At 28.5% G+C, this 23,851-nt stretch overlaps 3 protein-coding genes and 1 long non-coding RNA gene across 5 annotated transcripts; 1 reads left to right on the top strand and 3 right to left on the bottom strand.

The window, feature by feature from the left end:
* Positions 1-629: 629 nt before the first annotated feature.
* On the bottom strand, positions 630-1,016 carry LOC137837950 (ras-related protein RABA6b). The gene has a single exon (XM_090301069.1). The coding sequence runs from the start codon at positions 1,014-1,016 to the stop codon at positions 630-632; it is 387 nt and encodes a 128-aa protein (XP_090157195.1).
* Positions 923-6,090, bottom strand: LOC137837952 (putative calcium-binding protein CML26). Its single transcript, XM_068647136.2, has 2 exons — positions 5,453-6,090; positions 923-1,062 (listed from the first exon to the last, which is right to left on the bottom strand). Exon 1 carries the CDS (start codon positions 6,029-6,031, stop codon positions 5,498-5,500), a length of 534 nt encoding a protein of 177 aa, XP_068503237.2. The 5' UTR covers positions 6,032-6,090; the 3' UTR covers positions 923-1,062; positions 5,453-5,497.
* On the top strand, positions 2,273-5,746 carry LOC150028137 (uncharacterized). Of its 2 annotated transcripts, none has more exons than XR_016520638.1 (2): positions 2,273-2,686; positions 5,370-5,746. It is a non-coding gene; the product is annotated as an uncharacterized LOC150028137 (long non-coding RNA). The 2 variants fall into 2 exon arrangements; XR_016520639.1 differs by lacking the exon at positions 2,273-2,686 and adding an exon at positions 3,247-3,759.
* A 9,381-nt stretch (positions 6,091-15,471) lies between the features above and the next one.
* Positions 15,472-17,952, bottom strand: LOC137837953 (WUSCHEL-related homeobox 1). The gene is made up of 4 exons (XM_068647137.2): positions 17,623-17,952; positions 17,254-17,538; positions 17,006-17,082; positions 15,472-16,214 (listed from the first exon to the last, which is right to left on the bottom strand). Exons 1-4 carry the CDS (start codon positions 17,810-17,812, stop codon positions 15,696-15,698), a joined length of 1,071 nt encoding a protein of 356 aa, XP_068503238.1. The 5' UTR covers positions 17,813-17,952; the 3' UTR covers positions 15,472-15,695.
* Positions 17,953-23,851: the final 5,899 nt, after the last annotated feature.

Consider the following 23,851-nt stretch of genomic DNA (forward strand, 5'->3'; position numbering starts at 1 on the left):
TCAAATTTTAGATTATTCAGGTGAATTCTTGGATATGTGAAATGATTGTTAGTTTTTTCAAAGATTATTAACTTTTCTTTAATTCGATGTTATTTTGAATGCATATTGATGTCCCTTAGAACTAATTTTAGTGGATTGATGAGGTGAATTTCAAATGAAATCAATTTCATATATAAAAGTACTTATTCTAATCATTTTCATATTACAAATATTTATTCTAATATTTTTATATTACAAGTATTTAGATGGTAAAAAAATATATTTAATCTTTTTTTTTGAGAGAAATTACTAATATAAAACTCTGATTCTGACAAAAAAATATGAAAAAGAACACTGAAAGGAGGTTGGTATGAGGTAAAATGAACTCACATATCAAAGAAAATCATTTAATAAAGTTCTCTATTTTTTAATGTGATCTGACACAGAAAATGCGAATCTAGTATCTGTACATAAAAGGGGATCGATGAAATAATTCATCACTTAGGAAAAAACTAACACTACCACAAGATCATACATACATATATCACATATGAACTAAAAGGAAAGTGGAGAAACTAAATGGGAAGAATCAAGAGCTGAATGATCAAAGACTCTTGCAAAATACCAAAACTTCATCATGTAAGCTATAATCATGAACAGCAATAATTAGGTTGTATAGTAGCAGTGACTTCATCAGCTATATGGATTTCCTTCCCACTAGGAAGATTCAATGATGTGCCATTCATTTTGATTTCCAAACTTTTGTGGCTTATGATGTCATGAATCTTGGTGATCATTTCTATGAATGCTTCCTCAACATTCTGATTCTGCAGAGCAGAGGTTTCCATGAAGCATAACCTTTCTGTTTCTGCATACCCTTTTCCTTCTTCTTTCTCAACTTCCCTTGATTGCACCAAATCACACTTGTTTCCCACCAAAACAACCACCATGTCATCTCCTCCAAACTCTCTCAACTCATGAAGCCATTTTCTTACATTCACAAAAGTTGCTCTCTTGGTTATGTCATACACCAGCATTGCCCCCAAGGCTCCTCTGTAGTATGAACTTGTGATAGCCCTAAACCTACCACATAATTGTTCACAAGTATTTCAGAATCAGATATCAGAACAAAATTATATGAGTACACTGCTATGTAAATTCAATCAAGAAAATCCAATCAAAATAGTCAAAAACATATTCTTAATATTTTCAGATCCAAATCAAGCAAGAAAATGATGTTAGTGCTTCCACACCTTTCTCAATCTCATCATTCAAATTGATCAATGAAGCAAGGTGCATTGGTTTGCCAACTTTTCAATTATGCTAGAGGAGATAAATCATTTTTAGCTAATACACTTAATTTTAAAGTTTCATTAAGTCTTTCTAATTCCAACTCTGTTCAAAATTTGACTTAAATTTCTTTTCAAAGTTAGGTTTGGTAATAGTCAATTCAGATATAAATGTATTAGGTTATATTAAGTGAGCCAAACAGCATCTCAACAAATCCAAACACTTTTTTTTATAACAGAAAATCAGGAAGTCAATGAGAATTTTTGTGGAGTTATAATTATTGTTTTTTGCCATTTTAATAGTATTCATAATAATTATGCTCAAGATTTTGTATAAAAAGTGAGAATGTTATTAGATGTTTTTATCTTTAGAGAAATGAGATTATATTTAAAATAGAGAAAATTAATTTATTGAGAAGAAACTTGAAATACTAAAAGTATATGTAGTTCTAGGAAAAACAAATGTAATTGAACTTAAAATTTTAATTCTTTTAAAGTGAGAAACAATTTACAGCAAACTAAAACTTTTCAAATGTTAGTTTTCTTTAAAAGAGATCACATAGTATAAGAGTTTTTTTCCTACAAACTAAGTGCATCTACTTTTCTTTGACATCAATTCAAACATTAAATTTGCTTAAACCTAACTACTTTTTCTTTTCTTTTTGTTGTCTTAGAAAAGTAGAGGCCCAAAGTAATTTTTCAAGTGTTTGCTTTAGAAGAAAGCAACCAAGTCTTCCACAACTCAATGATCAACAAGTGTTCATTTTATGGGCATTTTTTTTATATAAACCCTAAAAGATACATGTAAATCCTATGTTGAATTCAACCATGATCATCTCAGTGTATCAAATGTGTTTAGGCCCCACATAGAAGGATTTCTAGATATTTCTTCCACACCCAAAACCTAATCTATATTCAATTAATCTATGACTCAGTAAAGAAGAATTATGAGATATTAAATTCAAACTTCATTATCATTATTAAATAACAATAAAACTATACTCAATTGGCACCCCTCTGAATTTTTCATTGATCTTTTAAAGTGATCTTTTTCCATTTCTTTTTCTTTTTTTCTTCTTGCTTATATTCTTCTTTCTTTGTGTTCTCCTTTCTTCTTTTTACGCTTGTTTGTTCTTTTTTCTCTAAGAAACATTTTTTCTTAAAGAAAAAAGAACAACAAAGAATAAAAAGAAGAAAGAAGAACACAAAGAAAAAGAATAGAAGCAACAACAAAAGAAGAAAAATGATGTAGAGGAAGAAAACAAGAAGTGAAATACCAAAAGAAAAAGTAAGAAGAAAAAAGAAGAAAATGTAAAAGAAAAAGAATGAAGAAGAGAAAAGAGAGAAGAAGAAGAAGAAATGAAAGAAAAGAAAGATTAGAAAAGAAGGTTTCGGGATTTGTTTTTCTAGGCAACAAGGTAATTACTTTACATATTTTTTTTCTATATATGTTTGAATGCATATATTTCTCCTTGTTCTTCATTTTTCTTCTTATTTTTTTATTCTTTCTTTCTTCCTCTTATCTTTTTCTCTTTTTTTGTTTGTTTTTGTAAGCTAAAAGGTAATTTACATTTACATTTTTTTTTATCATGTATATCTTTGAAGGGATATATTTATTCTTCTTGTTCTTCCTTTTTTTTTCATATTTTTTCTTCTTCTTTCTTTCTTTCCTTTTTCTTCTTTGTTTTTTTTTTTTGTTAAGCTTCAATTTAAATTAATTTTACATTTTTTTCATGTATAGGTTTGAAGTGTTATATTTCTTCTTTCTTTTACCCCCTTTCCTTAGTCAACTATTTGAGAAATCCTTTTAATTATAAGATATTATATTCAACTAAAAAAATAAGATAATTAATATAATATAATATAATTTGTTTAATAATATATTATACTCTTCACATTACTTCTTAAAATAAGTTACGAAAGTTCCAAATATTTCAAAATTAATTTTTACTAAAAGTTAAAAGCAGATATAGGTAGAAGTACTTTTTATCGAATCTAATATTTATTTATACAATATTTTAGGCTACAAAGTAAATTAATTAACATTCATTTTTGTGTTGTATAGGTTTGAAGGCATATAGATCTTTCCTTTTTACATCTTTCTTTTTTTCTTCTCTTCTACTTTCTTCTTTCTTTTTCTTTTGCTCTTTCACTTCTTGTTTTCTTCCTCTACATCATTTTTCTATTTTTCCTGTTGCTTCTATTCTTCTTCTTTGTGTCCTTCTTTCTTCTTTTTATTCTTTGTTGTTCTTTTTTCTTTAAGAAAAAATGTTTCTTAGAGAAAAAAGAACAAACAAGCGTAAAAAGAAGAAAGGAGAACACAAAGAAAGAAGAATATAAGCAAGAAGAAAAAAAGAAAAAGAAATGGAAAAAGAAAATGTAAAAGAAAAAGAATGAAGAAGAGAAAAAAGAGAAAAGAGAGAAGAAGAAGAAGTCAAAGAAATGAAAATGAGAAAATAAGGTTTCCGGATTTGTTTTTCTAGACAACAAGGTAATTACTTTTAATTTTTTTTTTCTATATATGTTTGAATGTATATATTTTTCCTTGTTCTTCATTTTTTTTCTTTCTTTATTCCTCTTACCTTTTTTCTCTTTTTTTTGTTTGTTTTTGTAAGCTAAAAGTGATATATTTCTTCTTCTTAATTTTTTTCATCTATTTCTTTTTTTCTTTTTTTCTTTCTTTCTTTCTTCTTCTTCTTCTTTGTTTTTAATTTTTGTAAGCTACAATGTAAATTACTTTTACATTTTTTTTCAATGTATAGGTTTGAAGGGATATATATATATTTTTTTTCTTTCTTTTGCCCCCTTTCTTTAGTCAACCATATGAGAATTCTTTTTAATTATAAGATATTATATTCAACTAAAAAATGTAAATATAAATAAAATAAGATAATTAATATAATATAATATAAATAGTTTTATAATATAATATATTTTTAATTTTTTTGGATATGTTTGAAGGGTTATATTTCTTCTTTTTCTTTCTTTTTTCTTCTTTGTTTTTTTTAAGCTATAAGGTAAAATATTTTAAAAAAAAATTCTTTTTTTTTCTTTTTTTTCTTTTTTCTTTCTTTTTTCTTCTGTGTTTTTAGTTTTTTAAGTTACAAAGTAAATTATTTTTTATTTTTTTTCATATATAGATTGAAGGAATATTTGTTTTTTCTTCTTCTTTCTTGTATCCCACTTTCTTTTGTTAACTGTTTGAGATCTCTTCTTAATTATAATATATTATATTTAATTAAAAAAATATAAGATACAGGTACTCAATCTAATATTTATTTATACAATATTTAGAGTAAAATATATATATATATATATATATAATTTAAATAAATAAATCTAACTGGTCTTTTTAGTATATTATATTCTTTTTTATATCATGTTTCGTTATTCTGTGAGTGCTTAAAATAATAATAATAATCACTTAAAATTATACATTAATTAAGCACAAATATAGGTGATATTTGAATCAACATTTAGATGAAGATGTGTATGCATGTGTCTCATTCTTATTTTAAATTATTAAATCACATTTAATTTGTTATGTAACCTGAAAAATATATTTGTAATTATTTCTATGATCTTTATTTTGTTTCATTAAAAGAATATTTCTTTTGGTACATAATTAAAAAAGTTTTGTTTAAAGGTGTATTGTTTTTTAGGAAACAAATATTAATTCTATTGAATTAAATTATTTTCAGATATTTATGTTATTTATAGTGTTGTGGTCGAAAAGATTTGATACATGAAGACAGAAAATCAATATAAAATGTTTAGCCAAAGAACTATGGGTAGCACCTTTTTAAAGGCATAAGATATTTTTTCTTATAATATTTGTCCTTATTCTTTATTTTTATTTTCTCCTTTTTTCTCAATTTGGCTATATACACTGAACGGAGTAAAAGTTTTTACACTAGTAGTTCAAATCCAACCGAAAAATCTTCTACTAACTACTTTGATTCAGCTTTTCTGGAGAATCTAAACTTAAAATTAAGAATTAAAAACATGAATGCACGACGTTACGAAGTTACGAATCATAAGAAAAGTTCAATTTCTTATTTTCCATCATGATTCTGATTCGATCTAAGTCTAATATTTCAGTTCCAGTGGAGCAATTCACCAGAATGATAATTATACAGATAGAAGAAAAAGCAAAAGAGGAAAAAAAAGAAGGAAAATCATACCACGGAAGTAGCCACCGGAGACGGCGTCGGAATTTCAATCGGCGGCTAAGACTGATGAACTGAGCCATTGGTGTTCTTGGAGGTCATCATCATCGTCTTGAACTCCTCAAAGTTGACGAATCCGTCGCCGTCGGCGTCGACGGACTTGATCATGTCGCTGCATTCATCGACGGAGCACTTGAGGCCGAGGCGGTTGAGCGCGAGGTGGAGCTCCTCAGCTGAGATCAGGCCGTTTCTGTCGCGGTCGTAGAGGTCGAAGGCGTCGTGGAACTCGCCGTCACCGCCGTCCGCGGCGTCGGAGCGGCAGAAGGCGGCGAACTCGGTGAGGCTGATGAAACCGTCGCGGTCAGTGTCGAGGTCTTCCATGACGCGGCGGAGGTCCTCCGGCGAGACGCCGGATCCGAGCGTCTTGAGAACGCTGCCGAGCTCGTCCGTGGAGATCTTGCCATCGCCGTTGGCGTCGAAGCGGTTGAAGACTCTCTCGAGTTCGTTCATGTCTTCGAAGTAAGGAAATGAAGCGGGATCCGATTTAGGTTTCGGGTCGGATTCTGAAGGCACGGGTGGGTTCGTTGTTGCCATTGCTTCTTTCGTTGGATACAGCCTTTGGTTTGAATGAACGGTTGAGGGTGCTTTTCAGTGTGGTTTGGTTTTATAGTAGTTTTGTATTATTACTGTTCGGTGTGGGACTATAACAGATTCGCAAAATACCACTTTTTCGACTTTTTTTTTGGTCAATGTGCTTTAAAAAAAAAAATCAAAATGTACAAATCTATTTCACTGATTAAAATTGATTAAATAAAATAAGGTTTACAAAAGTTATATTTTCAATAAATTTTAATAAACATATATTAAAGAATCCATTACCCATTTTTTTCACTCATTTTTATGGTATATGAAGCACCTATAAATTAATTTGTTAAAAATATCTTATATAGTTTATTTAATATTTAATGATTAATTTACACCTAAAGTAATACTAAACTTATAATGTGAGATTGTTGTGTTGAGTGACAGTGTTTGTGATAGAGAAAGATTGCCAAAAGAACAAGAATGGCACATTTTCATGCCAAAAAAGTTAAATTGATTGCTTGAAGGATGAACATTGGAATTTATAGTTGCCCATTGAGAGTATTCAATGAACATTGAGTGGACTTTATGCATCACTGCATGTGATTTAACTGCCAACCCTTCAATGCATGCCTTTCAATGTGGAGACCACCTACTATTCAATATTTTTAGATTTATTTTAACACCATGCATTATTTTTAATGTGATATAAGATCTCAAACATCTCATTTAATTTTGTTTTTTTAGCAAAATTCTATTGACAATTTAATATTTTAAACTATAATATTTAAGATTATATTTTTTAAATAATGATTTAAGATTATCTTTGTATAAAATAATTAAAAATTCAAGAGATATTCCAATCTTATTACACCCAACAAACATGAATATGCATAACAAAAAAAATAACTTATGACCTGTAAAACAAAATCATCATTCTCTAAATCATTGTACAAGACTCCTATATACCTAGTTATTCTAAACATAGAAGAACTTGGTACATACAAAAGCATAACTCCAACCTCAAAAAACAAAAAACCTGCAGAATTGGATAAGGGTTTGGACATGAAGTTATACCTCTCTCAAGATAAAAACTTGCTAAAAATAAGTACCTCTCAATAAATCATATCATTCTTAAATATTAAGCTTACATTAAATGGAATGTATCTCAGACCTTGCATAAGTGAGAATTAATTTGAAAAAATGTCAACTAATTTTTGTACTAATTGTAGATTTCACTTAGATCTTAAGTAACTTTTTGGTGGTTCTTTAAAATAAAATCCTACAATTTAATTTTTAGGTTGTGAGAGTATAAAAAATATATATTTGTTGAGATCTTGAGAGTTCTTTTACAATAATTTATCACCTATGTTAAAAATTATTAATGTGACTTTAGTGCAAGATCTTGCAAAATAAGATATTGTAGTTAAGATCTCTAAGTGAAGATCTTACAATAATGGCATTAAGATATGAGATTTACTTTTCTAAAAAAAAAAAAACTGACTGTATAAAGGATAGAATTTTATCTTGATATGAGACTTGTTCAAATATCAAACTTAGCTTGAAGATAGAACAACAACCTAGTATACAAACAACATATCTCCAAAGATTTTGAATGCTTGCTTCTAGTTATATATGTTGCAACCTTATTATACCTCCAAATTCCATTTAGCTTAAGTTAATTCAATAAACATAATTTTTTCTAAACAAATATCATACACATAAAACTTTACTTCAATCCAACCATCAACATTTTACATGTCTAATTTAATATTAACTTTTTTTATTATGTATATTTTTTATTTGTTTTTTTATCGGCAAAAAATAAATAAAATAATATGGAACTACATCAACCAAACCTACAAGAGAAATTCTGATAAAGAGAACATCAATCAAACCTATAAGATCCAAGAGAACTACATAGTCTTGTGTCCCAAAATCAACATCAACAAAAAAGTTCATCCAAAACCCTACTTCACTAATAATTTCATGAAGAAATAACTGCTAAGAAGTTTTATTTCAGATATACTTAGTTGTCCCACAACCTTATACAAAACACAATATACTAAAGATATGGATACAAAATACAATCACATTAAGACCATAAATATGTTTAAACTTCTAAAAAAAACCTCCTCAGAGGCACAACTTTCACTTAGCTCATTCAAAAGAATAATGTTCAAGCTCAATTCTGCGTACAAGATTGAATTGCACAATTTTGTAAAGATGAATGCAGCACCAACATCTTGCATCTAGTCTGAATCACCATATCAAACTTTTCTAGGTAATGTATTGTACCATGCATTACTAACAAAAAAACCTTTTTCGACCAGCTAAATTATCTATAGCTTAAAGGAATATATTTTGCAACCAGTCATACATCTAGAAAAACAATAATTCATTAAAGAGATTTTAAGTATAAAACGGGGTACATTGATCAAGAAAGAGAAAGAAAAAAGTTGTTAATTTGCATTTCAACCTCTGTCGAGATTTGAGTTGGGTCATTTGCAAAATTTTCTCAACATCAATAATCACTTATTTGAACACAACACAGTTTCTATGTTCTCATATTTGCCAAACTATTGCAAACCACATCACATGTCAATATTGATTATGCTTTTACTCAACAAAGCTAAAGAAAACTGATGAAAGTGATTAAAGAGATTATTGTGTTGGACTTCCTAAATACTCACACACCTAAGACGAGAGTTTCAAACCTCCATAACTATGCCACAACCCAAAAATAAATGATAGAATGTGTTCTTACCGGAAATGAGACGGATAAATATAAAATGTATCATGTCTACTAGTAAAATTGTTCTTATATATCTCCTCGGACCTATATTTACCAAAACTTTAAATCTAAACCATTAACATCTCATTTTAACACCATGTATTACTCTTCTTATTAATGTGATACGAGATCTCAAAAAATTTATTTTGTGTTAAAAAAAACATTTGTTCTTCACTTTCTTTTCTTGATAGTCTTAATAAATGATATCTCTATTTTCTTTAGTTTATATACTTGAATTTGGTTAATGAAAAGTTGATTAGGATAGTGTTGTCTATATTTTCAATTTTTTTTAATGAAATCAAAATACAACTTGGTATATCATATCTTTTTTTTATGACAATGCTTATGAATATGTGTTTAACCAATTTCAACAAATCATGAAAATTCATTGATATCCTTCATAAAACTTCGTGTCTTCATACTCCTTAACAAAATGAAGTGAGTAAATACAAAAAACATACATCTTATTGAAACTATTAGAGCACTTCTTCGTCACTATTCTTGGGGGTGTTGGCCTTACAACATCTTATCTCATTAATCGGATGACATATTTTATCCTTAATCATGAGAAACCCTGTTTTGTCCCTTTTTTCTCATTCCCTTCTATACATGTTTTTTGTTCCACATGCTTTGTACCTAACCTCAAACTTGATGAGATAAACTTTCTCCTCAATCATTCATGTGTTTTTGTTGGATATCATTACTCTTAAAAAAGATATTGATGTTTTTTTTAATCTTTATAGGTATTTTGTGTTTGTGATGTCTCTTTATTTGAGTTTTTTATTCCATATGATACATTTGTTTGTGCGATTGGTGACACATGTAGTCACCTTCCTACCATCGTCATTTTTCTCTCATCAACACCAGATGACTTTGTCATAATTTAGGATGTTTCTCTTGCATCACTTTAAGAAATTCAAGGTTGTTCATGACTTAATGATATAGTGGAGACCAAGCTCACTTCTTTCAAGAAACCATCTCCTTAGAATCTGATCCTATCTGAAAATGATGTTCCTATTGCTATTCAGAAATGTATATGTTCTACCCGTAATCCTTCTTTCCATTTTACAAACCTTAATTATTTTAGGCTTTCTCCCATACAATATACTTGTCCTCATTATCTTCTATTCATTTTCCTAAGTCTCTAAGTGAAGTTTTATCTCACCTGGAGTGACAACAAATAATGATTGATGAGATGTGCAATAATGGTACTTGGAAATTAGTTTCTCTTATAGCTGGCAATGCAATTGTTGGATGTCGATTGTTGTATACTCTTAAAGGTTGATTTGTTGCCAAATGATATACACAAATTGTTTCCAAATGATATACACAAATCTATGACCAATATTATACTCACATTTTCTCTCATACTACAAAAATGACATCTATTCAACTTCATTTTTTTACTACAATTATTCAACATTGCACTCTATTTCAAATTGACATAAAAAAAATGTTTCTACATGGTGACCTTGATAAAGAAGTCTTTATAGTGACTAATTTAGAATTTAAAATAGTTAGTAGCTAAAATCTTTGTAGCTAATGTTAGGTACCAATTTAAAATTAGTTTATAAATTTTTATTAATAATAGAGAAATAGTTTGTTTTTTTTATGTCTCTACTACTTTTCCAAATTAATCTCGTGGATACATATAAAGTGATTCATATTCAACATCTTTTTCGTTAATCAAGGGTTCTAATAATTGATATGTTTCGGCAAATTACTTTAGATATGAGAGACATTTGTCTCGGCATCTCTCTTACTCAAGTTTGAAACCATAGCTTGACCAATATGCTTTAGTTTAAAATATAGTTTGAAAACATTAAACATTGTATGTAATTATTTTTTTATCAGCAATAAGCAATTAAATTAAATCGGTCCACTTAAGGGATATATTCACCAATTAAGAAATCATCATCGATTAAGAAACAACCTAGCACATGGAGATGGCAAATGAATCTATCTCTGTATTGTTCGAACTTGTCTTGATTTTAATGGAGATTCGTCATATTAACTATGTAAGGGTATGAGTATGGATAACACACAGTTTTTTAAATTAGGTACGGGAATGAGGATGTGTATATGTACATATTCACCACATCCTTATCTCAATTCTCATTCTCGTCCTTGTTTTTTTATTCTTAAGTTTTTTAACTTATTTCTAAATCATACATTTGATCATTTTTACTCTTTTTTATAATTATTTAACCTTTATTCAAATTTTATTTGATACTCTCAGTTGATACTTATATAGTTATAATTTCTTTCTTCGATATTTGAGAAAAGAAAATGTGTATCCTTTTGGCATTGAATACTTGATAATATCATGTTTTTTTTGTTGTAATTTTTATTTTTACAAACAAGTTATTTAATTAATATTTGAAATAGTAGATAAACTGTTATATATATATATATATATAATATAAGAATAAGATGAAAATAAATTTTTACTTCGAAGATGTAAATGAGATAGTTAAACGCGTGTCTATCATGTCCCATTATCATCCTACTAGCACACAAGCAACATAGTAATTCTAGATTATGAAAATTTGCTTCCACTTATATGTTTCAATTAATAAACTTATTATACTTTTGTTTAAAAAAAAAATCATTTGTATCTTCCATAAATGTTGTAAATTACTCCAACTCTAAATTGTATTTATTATTAGTTAATTCATTAAACACCATTTTGTCGCAAATAGATATATCATATAAATAAAACTCTACCTCATTCTAACTAACAATACATTTCACACACTTAAGTAACATTAATTAACTAGATGAGACTTAATTAATTCTCCTTATCAAGATGTAAATGTCTACTTCCAACAGTCCAAACTATATTACTATATCTCCCAACGTTTTAACTCTACCATTAACACTTCTCCTTAATAAAAATTAAAGTTTTTTTTAACCCAACAGTAAAAAAAATTGAATACTTTATTTTTAAAAAGTTAGACTATTTCCATTTACTAATGAATATATATATATATATATAAACTTTTAAATATATAATATTTGAATAACAAATACCTTCAAAACATTGAAGCTTAAAAATAATTTAGAGAAAATACAAAGTTTAGAAAAGTTCTTATAATATAAAATAAAGAATGAAACAATAATTACCTATTTATACATTTTTTTTTTTATCCATTAAAAATTATATGTTTAAAAATTCAAATCTTACAAAATATGTCAGTTGAATGACTTATTAATGGTTTAGAATGTTATTGTCTGGTCGTAATCTTAAAAAAATATAAGAAAAACTTAGGCATTATATTGAGTTTTTAATCCAAAACTAAGAATCTGAAATGTCAAGAAAATTCGTTTTTTATTATTACTCAAAAAATTTATTATAATTTTTTTTTCATATGTCTAAACTTTGCAAAATTTTCTATCGAATTTTACTACATTGACAATCAAGAAAGAAAAAAAAAATATAATATTAGATTTTTACACTAATTTTAAAATTCATTATTCCGTTAGAAGAATGATAGTTATATTGATTCGGTATATTCAAAGACACTATTGGTACAAAATGAACAATTACATTTCAGTAAATTTCGATTTATTAATCTCCTTTTTTATGGAATCGATCTTTCTTTGACGGTACAAGAATATGGGGAGTTCAAGATGTTTGAATATATTATTTCTGATGGATGTTTGTTAGAATTTATTTTTAATTTCTCATGAATTTAAAGTTGTAAAAAGTATATATTTGCATGCTCGATGTACATTTTAAAACATAACAGTAACAAAAAATTATGTTTCTTAATTTTTTTTTGCCAATTTTCTCTTAAGGAATTTTTTTTATCAACAAAAACCGAATGAATAAATAAAAAGTATTTCAAGCCTCAACCCTTATACAAAAGACCAACATAGTATCATTCCCTTTAACCTCCTTGCACATACAACTATAAAGTAAACTATTACAATTGAACCACTAAAACCCATCTACTCATAAACCTGACCTCATAATAATTTTTTACAGACATCATGCAAATTAGTGGTTCAGGACATCATTCAGAATATGAAAAATATCTTTAACGAAAATATCTTTGTATATCAGCATCCTCTTACAAAGATGAAGATACAATTTTTCAAATTAAAATTTTATGTTTTAATGAAACTTACTCTTCTTTAAACTATTTAACGTGCTCAAGAATTCACATAACTATTTGATTTCTAAAAAGTATAGTTTCAATGATGAATAAAAGAAAAATTAATATTCTTAGAAATTGTAATTTTCAGAATTCAGTGAATCATAAATTTCCAGATACAAAAAAAAATGTTTTGATTCATCAAAAAGAAAAACAGACAGAAAGTAATATTTAGATACTATCAGATATACATACATACATACATACATTTTTTCTGTATCATGCAGAGGAAGTAAAGCAGCATAGTTATAGTTTGTCACTGAAACTGAGTTAGACATAATAATAGTTCTTTTCTGCAAAAGGATATGCATGATTCAAGTTTCAAGTTGCATTGTTCTGATGAGGCTTGGTGGGAAGTAAAAAAGTGAAAAGCTTTTTGCCCTAAGTTTCCAAAAGCAGAACTTGATTCTCTTGCTGATTGTTTTGCTTTGTTCAGTTCAGTTACCTTTAAAACCGATCAGTGCCTGCTACACTACACTGTTACACTGTTTATGCAGTGAGCAAGAACTAGGGACTGATCAACTTGTACGGTTTAATAGTTAAGTGAGGAAGAGGAATCCCTCAACATATGAGCTCAATCATTTTCACAAATCTTTAATTGCATGCCCCTTGTTCACTTCAAAACCACCCGTGATCACTTTCTAAATATACTAACTTCACTTACATAACCACTATATTATATATTTTTTCATTCAATAAATGTAATATCATCTCAAATATATGTTATTTCTTTGTTGTTTTACCATCCATTAATCTCACAATATTATCTGGTTTTTTTTTTTCATTTTACCTTCCATATCATAGAAATGAGGATATGATTACGAATTTGAGTTTATTTATGTTAAAGCGGTACGATTTTACTAGTTTTTTTTTTAATTTGAAATTGTGTCTATATGACCTAACTTCAAATAAAAAATTACATTAAAAATGTGTCACTTTATCACGATTTCATCTTGATATGTCATAATCACTTTTTTAATAAAATGTGACACGTTACCACCATTATAAGAGTAATTAGTTGTCAAAAAAAAGTGAGGACCAAGAGACATTATTAGTGTCCCCAAATCCTACATAATTGAGATATAAAATTAAATATTAATTATAGTGTGGACAAAAAGTTTTAAACAGACACTTAAATCATAAAAAAAAATAGTTGTGTCCCCCATATTTCCCACTAATTCATTAGCAACCTTTGCATTAGTGTCAACTTAATGGGACATTAAACTCACTCTAAGTATCATTTAGTGTCTCCCTTTTATGTGGATTTTTTGGGAGACTAATATTATTATTTCTTGTAGTGCACGATTAATCTCTATATTTATCATTACTAGAAAATCATTTAATAGAAACTAATTTTAGAGACAAAAATATTAGTTGCTATATTTACAAAATTAGATACTATTATAGAAACTAAAAAATCATTGGTATCTTCTATTATTCATAAATGATTTTTAAATTTGGATCTAATTAGATAACAAGATTTAAAATAATTGATAGCTAAAACTTATGTAACTAATTAGATACCAATTTAGAAACTATTTATCAATAATAGAAACTAATAATTTTTGTAGTCTCTAAAATAGTATCTAATTTAGTCAATATAGAAACTAACAAATTTTTATCTTTAAATTTAATTTCTAATTAATGATTTCCTTGTAATATACTCAATTTGTAATTTTCAAAAAATCGTCTCTATTTCAATAATTTGAAAAAAAAATTACACCAGTAAATTATTTTATGAGTTTGATTATCATGCTTTTTATATAGTTAATTATAGTTGGTTTGTTATAAATTGTACATAGACAAACATCATGTGTTCTTTAATACCATTCTCTTCTTTCATGTAAATGCTAAAAACAACATATTTTTTTATAAGTAGCAATACAGTTTGCACTCAAAAAAGAGTTGAGTTTATAACTGTGTAATAACATACCGTGGTCCCAAACTTGATCATTTTTGTTGAGGATTCTTTGTTATGCCGCAAACTTTGACCATTTGCAATTTGTTTTGCTTTCATTTTTTCTACTTTCACTGGTAGAAATACACAAGAATCTAAAGACACGTTTAAAATGGTTCTTTTTTTTGTTGTACTTGTCTATAGAAACAAAACAGTAAACTTGTTTGGGTATGTATTATTTTTTATATAGTTCTTGAAACAAGTTTGTGAAAATTGCACTTGAAAAGTGTGCCCTTCACACTAGCTTTTCACATTTAAAAAAATACTTAAAGGTTAATAATATTTATATAAATATTTAAGCTTCAAAATTGAGAATATCCATTAATTGAATACTAGAATTTCACTTTAAATGCCCTTATTGCCTTGTTTCCCTTCTCTTGCATTGATGTTATTTCTTCATTTATCTTAAACTGCATTTGGAAGATTACTTACTCAACTAGAATTAAATTAATGCAACAAAAGAACAAAAATCATAATTGTTCCAACATGCAGGTCTGTCACATCTTATGCCCTTTTCATGTCTTAAAATCAAATACTAAGATGAGATGTAAATAACACAACTTTTGATTCAACCAACATAGTCCAAATGCAGTTTAAGGTAAAATACATTACCTTCATTCAAAGTCAGTGTCATATTACAGCACCAATTCCTTGAAACATAACATCATCTAACAACTAACAATAAAAGCAGTGCCATATTCCAACAAAACAACAACATGAAAACACATTCCCATCATTTTACAAACATAGCATGTGTTTCCCATATTACTCCTTCATAGGAAGGAACTCAAAAAACTGGCTTGGGGTCAAGTTACTGCAATTCATTGCTGAAGCTGATATCTCTGTCTCTTTATCCCTCATGTTGTCACTGCTAGCATCACCACTCCTTAATGGGAAAAATTGAAGGGTTTGAGACTCCACACAGTTATCATCTTCAGTAGTACTACTGCTGCTGCTTAAGTAGATAACACTGTTTTCCCTCTGGGGTGAAATAAAAAAGCTGAGATCATGTGTCTTAATGAGGTTTGGGTCCATTTTTCTTGTTGTTACTGTGCTTGTTGTAGTGGCCATAGTAATAGCTGAAGAGGCATTAGGAGGACTGTTTATGAGGTGTGTGACAGGTGCAGCAGGAGAAGGACAAGGTAACTGCATCACATGCCACGTTGCATTCCTCTCCAAAAGGTTTCTTCTTTGTTGGAATTCCCCTTCATCGAATTGGAGCCATCCAACTGTTCTACTCTCTACAGCCTCTGCTTTTGCAGTCCTCTGTGTTGAAACAGATTCCTGTGGATTTGAATTGCAGCCATGCAAACTCATGAAATTGAAAACCACAGTATCCATCCATCTATATATCTCCATGTCAAAAATGAAAAACAAAAAACAAAAGGAGAAAAAGGTATTGGCTAGCACATATTTCAATTGTGCACTCCAAGTTCCTAGAAAAATACTTGTATAGACACAATCTATATAACAGACACAGCCAATAAAAACATTATATATATTTTGCACTGTTTTTTACATGAACTTTATCACAAAAAAGTAGTATTATAACCCAAATTTCTATTCATTCAATTAAAGGGTGTATGCATGGTCTAAAGAGAAGTCAAATAAAAGTAGGGTTAAGGTTGTCTTTTCCGTCACAAAAGGTGCTCAGTTGGATAGAATATTATATCGGGATGCCCTTAAAACTACTGACCTAAATATCATGAATGAGCACAAGACCCAAAAGCAAAGCTAAGTTGCATAACAGAGCAGAGCCGACAGAAGGGAAGGAATTCAGCTTTTAGGCCCTTTTCATTTCCCAACAAACGAAGCTTTTGTTGGGTCCTTTCCCTATACCTAGTGCAGATCTTTCCATAATATACATGTTTCCAACATCTACTTGATCTCTAGTAATCATATGCTAATAATCACCACTTAGTGGATATGATTATCAACTTTTGACCATTAAGCAAATCCCAAGTTAAAAAACAAACAAACAAAAGGCTAGAGTAGATACTATAAACTAGTCCATGAACAAGACAAATACATATAGCAGAAGCATGATATTAGGCATATATGGAATATTATTAGACCTCTGCAATAGTACTGCAGTTTGTTGAAGGTGTCCAATTTTTTGTCTGTTTAACTTCAAACTCGGTCCTACTTGCAGCTGTCGACAAAGAGAAAAACAGAACAACACAACTTGACATAAGCAAACAATCAGAACAAGAAAAAGAAAAATCTACACATATAATTAATACAGATCTCAATAAACAAAACTGCATAATTATGAATAAATGATTATGGATTAATTGAGAATGGTATGAGGGTGTCATGTCACCTGAATCTTTCTTCTCAGGAGTTTCGGCATCCGATTCCATTTGGCGGCGACGCTTTTGCCTCTCCCTGGCTTTGTGATTCTGAAACCAATAGAACACATTCTTCCCTTCTATGTTACCAAATCTTCTAAGTTGTGCAGTGATATGTTGGATTTGTTCAGCAGATGGTGTCCTTGTTCCTCTTCTATACAACTCTTCAAGGGCTCTCAGTTGCTCTCGGGTTGGATTCCACCTTGAACTCACCACAGCGGGTGCTGTACCATTGAACTGCTCTCTCTTGTTTTGTTCTGATAAAAATAAGACATTAGAAAAGGAAGAACACAACAAATGCACATTAACAAAAACTAGAGGGAAAGAGATTATGTAAATACCAAGATGGTGATAATCATACTGTGAAGGGAAATGATTGCCATGAGGGTGAGTCAAGCTAAGAGTGGTTGTTGGTGGTGCAGTGTTGAGAGAAGTGATTGACCTTGGCATGAGAGGCATGAGTTTCCTTCCACTGAAAGAATGATCAACCATGTTGAAGTCACCACCTTCATTGTCACCCACCATCCACATTTTGGTAGAGGCAATGAGAGGAAAAAGGGTAGGGTTTTTGGTCTCTCCCTTTTGTGTGGTCACAAGGGTGATGGTAGAAAAAGGTTATAAATAGCACAGAATGAAGCTACTAGGTACTGTAGCTTTATCAGCTTATGTACATATAAGATTAGAACTAATGAAAGAGAATATATGCTAAAACAATGAAAGGGGTGTGTTATATCTATAAAGTGGGAGTGCTTTAAATAGATGTATTTATCTGTCTCTATCACACCTTGTCACTCGGCAATGGGAATTGAAATGATAGAGCTAGCATACTAGAATGGTGTTGAAGTTGAAAAAAGCAAAAACATAGAAAATGAAGTAAGAGTGTGAGTGTAGTGTAAAGAGTAGAGGTAGCATGCAAGGAGGTTTGTGATGAAGAGAGGGTGGACCAGATAGAAAGAAAGATGGTAAGTCCTAGCTAGTTGAAATGAAAAGTAGAGAAATTGATATAGATGGTATAGATGGATGGTAATAAAGCAGTGAACTTGATGTTGGAAAATGAGTTGGTTGATATAGAGAGATTGGTGTGGTGTTGGTGTAACATGGAACAAAAGTGAAGGTGAGAGAGGGAAATTATGAAATGAAAAGAAAAGTAGAAAGAGGGGGTGTGGAAGAAGAGAAGGAAACGTGGAATTCTGGTATATTTTTGGGGAGTAGAGGAAGAAAAAGGACGTAACGATCATGAGGGTTATGAGGTATTGACCCTTTTTTTCTACTCTTCTCATTCATTTATTGGTCTCCTCATGTGTGGTGCCTTTCACACTAATTCTCAATCCAAACTGCCCCTCTCTCCCTCTCAGCTTATCCTTACCCTTTTCTCTGTCTATTATGCTGTCCAACCACACCTTCTCTCTCTGCTGCATATCCACTGTACTCATTTTTGTCTCTACTACATTTTCACCTTCACACCTACACATGGATCTTCACCTTTTTTTTATATATATTATACCTGTATATGCAGGGAATTTCCTAATGCTACTAAGTGATATATTTACAACTTATACCATTCTGCAATCTTGTTTATTTGTTTCAAATTTTAGTTTTATACTTTTTTTTCATACATGAATCACAAGTTGTATACAGACCAAAATGTTAATTTTACTGATATACATATTACTGATATATATAACAGTTTAAGAAATATGTATTGTTTAAGAAGATGTACTTATATAGAGTCAACAATGTTTGGTTTTTGGAATTATATCTATGAGAGATTATTTGGTATGTTTATAGTTGTGAGACCCTAGATGATATAAAGGATTTTGATACTTTTCTGTTTGTTTAATTGTGCAGTTTTATGCACAAATGTTCTATTTTAGTTTTTTTTTTTCATTGTTGCTGATAAATATATATATATATATATATATAATTAATTAAGGTTAACCAAAATTAAGTATTAGATTATGAGTTAAAAAATGGTTAAACAATAGGATGAGTTATGCAGTCATTTATGTTTGATTCTTACTGTGGAAATAAGTTAGTCTAATCAATCATAAAAAACACAAAAAAAGTAAAAAAGACTCGTTTGTAAAAAAAAATAAAATATATATATATATAAAGTAACTTACAAATCATTAATTTTTTTTTTCTTTCATTTCAGCAAACATTCATTTAAGACATTTTAATTCTATCTTTACAACATAAGTCGATCTTTAATTACACATTACTATTACTGTGTATAATATATATAGTACTATGTATTTTTTATTATATTTTGCAAACGAAAGTTTGGAATATATTATTTTTTTAATTGATATATTTAATCTATTGAAATTATGTCACGTGGTCTAAACTTTTAGCATAGGAATATCAACTTCTAACGATTTTAATTCCTTGTTTTTAAACATTTTTAGTGCTTTTAAAGCCTATTTTGAATATTAATCTACTTAAAAGAGAAGAATTAAAATTTATCTAAATTATTCACACCAATAATTAAAATTTATCTAAATTATTCATACCAAAATAGAGAATTGTCTTTATAATTAGCTTTTCATTTGTTTTTTTTATTGATAAAGAATAATAACATTAAAATAAAACATTAAAACAACCTATTAATTTTAATTTATATGTAGAAGCTCACAGTTATCTCTGAGAACTAGCTGTTATATATCTTTGTTGCCTATTATGGTTTAGATACAAACCATCAGACCTAAGTGAAATGTGTGGGATGAACTTGGAGCATACATTTTTATTTTATTTTTTTAATAAGATTGAAATATCTCACCAATATCTTGCCAATACTCCTATTTATTATATTTTTCATTACTAATAAAAATAATAATGATTAAAAATAATACATACAAACATCACGTAAGATTAACATAAGAATAAAAATATTTCACTTTGTTCGTTCTATGTGTTTAAACTAATGAAGGATTACACTAAAGAAACAATATTTCTTTTAGTTGTTTCTGATTCTTTATTCTTAATGGAATCAAAACAATTATGTGAAAAAGTTATTTTCTAGTTAATTCATTGAAGTTACACAACATGATTTGAACTTTTTATCACAAAAAAAAGTATTAACTAAGACTCTAACACCTTGATTTTTAGAAAGTTTTAACAATTACTACTAAATCTCTTTCAAAGATTTATTAGTCTACTTTCGAACAAAACTAATTTTGAAATTATTTTGTTGAGTAAAATAGAAAATGATTTTACATAATTCTATAAACATTTCCATGGAGTTTCTTTTTTAATTTTGAGTTTTCATAGTAAAAAAATATTTAAAATTGTTATTAGAAGACAATGAGTAGATCTTTATGTTGCATTTACTATTAGGACTAATATTCCGTAAATGCTTTGTAATCGATATAATACTTGTCTTAATTATTAAGGAAAAATCAGGTTTAGAGTTACTCATATTTTTCGTAAATGGAATACGTGTGCTGATAAGTTGGCTAATTTAATATTTATTTACAGAGAATCATTTCATTGGTATATTAGGCTTCTATCTAGTCTGTTCTTAGCCTATGAATCATTTTTGTTAACATATGAGTTTTGGTTTTGTCTCCTCATAATTTTTTTTTTGTATTTTTTTTAATAATATTTTTTTTCATGTGATGACAGATGATGGTTGTTACTTGAAGTGTCAGCCTAACTGAAATGTCAAGTTGCATAGTAATACCTAACATGAAAACTTTTATATATAAAAAAAAACAATGAGTGGATCTAGAAATCAACATATTCAGTATAAAATATATAAAAAAATAAAATAACTTTCACTCTTCCCAAAGAAAAAATATAACCATTTTCGTGCTCTAGGTGAAAATTATTCAATATATTTGTTTCAATTTTACTTTTTGAATAGATGTTGGGAGCTTCCTAAAAACCAGACATAACCTAATTCCTTAGATATAGTTAGATGTTTTTGGCTCTTTAGTTGTTTATGTAATATTGTTACTGAAATAGGAAATGTAACACAGTACTAAAATTCTTTTGAAACTTTTAACATGACCTAGTAAGCTAATATATTTGCTTCAGGAATCTAATTTTCATGGTTCAGACCTATTTATTTAGATTAAATTGAAATTGAGGGTTTCTTAGTGTCCTCATTATGTAGCTAGGTTTGCATTTCCCTCTTTCCCTACCTCTGCTTCTGTCTCTGTACATGGCCTCTCAGACAATGGTCCTTTAGTCATTAAAGACATTGAATTCAATTATTGACATACAAATTTTACACAAAAAGTTATACTACAGGACAACAACAGAAGAAAATTAATGAGTCATTTCTCATTAGAGACATTGTATTCATACAAAGGGTTATATCGAAAAATCCAACGAAAATAGGTATAATTTTTAAAATAAAAGATATGAAAATATAGATTTATATATATTATAAATTATAAATTAATATGTATAAAGAAAGATTTTTTTTTTTAATTTAAAGATTTATTCCATAATTTTATAATCATAATAAAAAATTATATTTAAATTTTTAAAAATTAAAAAAATTATTTGTTTTTATTAAATTATATTAGAATCGCGTTATAATTTTCAAAAATTCAACAAATTTTTTTAAATTAGACACTTTATTAATATATATTTTACGAAAGAAAAATGTTCAAATTTCATAAATTACAAAAGAATAAAACATATAAAACAATTAACGTAATAAAAAGTAATAATAATATGAGGAAGGAACAATGTTATATTGATAACCCTATATCAAATTATAATTTAGAAGAACTTCTTTTACTAAAATATAAATTTTATATAAAAAATAAAATAATTCTAAAAATTTTACATTATGTAACCGACATATACATATTTGATTATAGACATCACATGTAAAATATTTTATTTGAGTATATAATTGTTAAAGTAATATTTTTTATAAAAAGTATTATATGAATTTATTATTATTATATAAAGGAATTAGTGATTTCTTGTCACATCATCATGATTCTGAAAAGACTGAGTTGTCTTACAAGTTATTAAGGTGGAATTTGAAAAAACAAAAAAGAACTGTATTGTGTCATTATTGGTTAATTATTTGGTTGCTTTTCTGATGTGTTGAGGCCTACCATCCTGCAAAATTCTGAAGGTTTGTGTTATTTATGAGATGTGGATGCAGAAATTTTGATGGGTTTCTGATGCAGAAGAAAACAATGCCTCCACCTAGACTCTTCATCTTCATCTTGTCATTTCTGACTGGAAAACATGAACTTGATGGGTCATGTAACGGCACTTTTTTAAAAATAGAAACAAAAGCCCTTGCATGCAATTTTTTCTTCTTCCTTATCTCCATTTCTCTCCTCATATTTTTTTCTCCCTTCTCTTAATTTTCTCTTCCAATCTTCATCTATTTTAGAATCTAATTGGACCACGTTGTAACTAGTGAGTTAAGGAACATTTCTACCCGATCAGATTTTTAAACAGATTAAGTTCATTTTTACTCTAAAGATCATTTGTTCTCTATTTTTTCTTAGAATTTAGTCATTAATTTTGGTGGGGTCAGTTGAGAAGTTTAATCGTCTCATCTTATTCTATTATATACTGAATTTTTGTTCTATTTGGATAATTTGCATTAGGCCTGTAAATCTCGAAGCTTATCCAAATTGTGGGGAATAAAATTCTAAAAGTTGCTTGGAAAGCAAGCAATTGAGGTAAGGGAAGCTAAATTTAATTTTTAATAACACCCTAGGATAGAAGATCTGAATGTGGAAGGGACGTGGTCCCAATATTCAATTTCTCTTGCAAGGATATTGTGTGTGTATATATTGTGTTGTTTGTTTATATATTATTTAAAATTTATAAAAATATTAGATTTTGATGGTTTAATTTTTAACTGTTGTTTTTTTATGTTAATTAAGCTTTTGAATATTGTGGATCGTGTTTGGAATGATATTGTATGATGAAATGATGTGGAATTGAATTCATACATTTGGGATAATGTATGGACTGATGTTTGCTGTGTATTAAGTATTGACGCCTATGTGGTAACAGAGATCTCCGAACTTCACTGATGATCTAAGTCACATGGACTAATATATCAGGTGGTGAGAAGCTGATGAGGGAGTTCATGCACACCGTGACATATGAGATGCACGACTTAAGTTGTATTGAACTTACCATGATCCTTTCTGTTGGATTCGCTGGTAATCTTTGGATCAGGTGTTAGTCTCTGGTAGGACTTACTTAATACGGGTCTTCCGGAAGACGTTGTTTGTTGAATATTCTAGATGTGTAGATCCATGTGAGATCTATGTGATTGTTTTATTGTTGAGATTTGAAAAGGATTGAATAATTTGAGAAATTAATCATGTAACTTGGTTTTCTCTTTTGATTTAATTGTGTATATTATAAATTCTATTTTCACTAGCTTACCCTTGCTTTTCTTGTTGTGTTTGAACTGCGATGACTGTACTATGTACACGAGTAGATGACCATACAGGTGCAGGAGAGTCCTAGAGGTTTAAGAGTTTTATTTTGAGCTATGGATATGTAAATACTTGTATTTCTATAAATCCTAATCATGTATTAGGAATGTTTTGAAAAACTCCAAGTTTGTAT

The sequence above is a fragment of the Phaseolus vulgaris genome, chromosome 4 (assembly GCF_051622355.1).
Source record: "Phaseolus vulgaris cultivar YP4 chromosome 4, ASM5162235v1, whole genome shotgun sequence".
Taxonomy (NCBI): domain Eukaryota; kingdom Viridiplantae; phylum Streptophyta; class Magnoliopsida; order Fabales; family Fabaceae; genus Phaseolus; species Phaseolus vulgaris.

Coding starts and splice junctions, on each gene's coding strand:
- LOC137837950 (XM_090301069.1), bottom strand. CDS start 1,016: ATGCTGGTGTATGACATAACCAAGAGAGCAACTTTTGTGAATGTAAGA.
- LOC137837952 (XM_068647136.2), bottom strand. CDS start 6,031: ATGGCAACAACGAACCCACCCGTGCCTTCAGAATCCGACCCGAAACCT.
- LOC137837953 (XM_068647137.2), bottom strand. CDS start 17,812: ATGTGGATGGTGGGTGACAATGAAGGTGGTGACTTCAACATGGTTGAT. Junction 17,083..17,253: donor TCCTGAGAAGAAAGATTCAG/GTGACATGACAC, acceptor CTTTGTCGACAG/CTGCAAGTAGGACCGAGTTT. Junction 16,215..17,005: donor ACTGCAGTACTATTGCAGAG/GTCTAATAATAT, acceptor TCAAATCCACAG/GAATCTGTTTCAACACAGAG.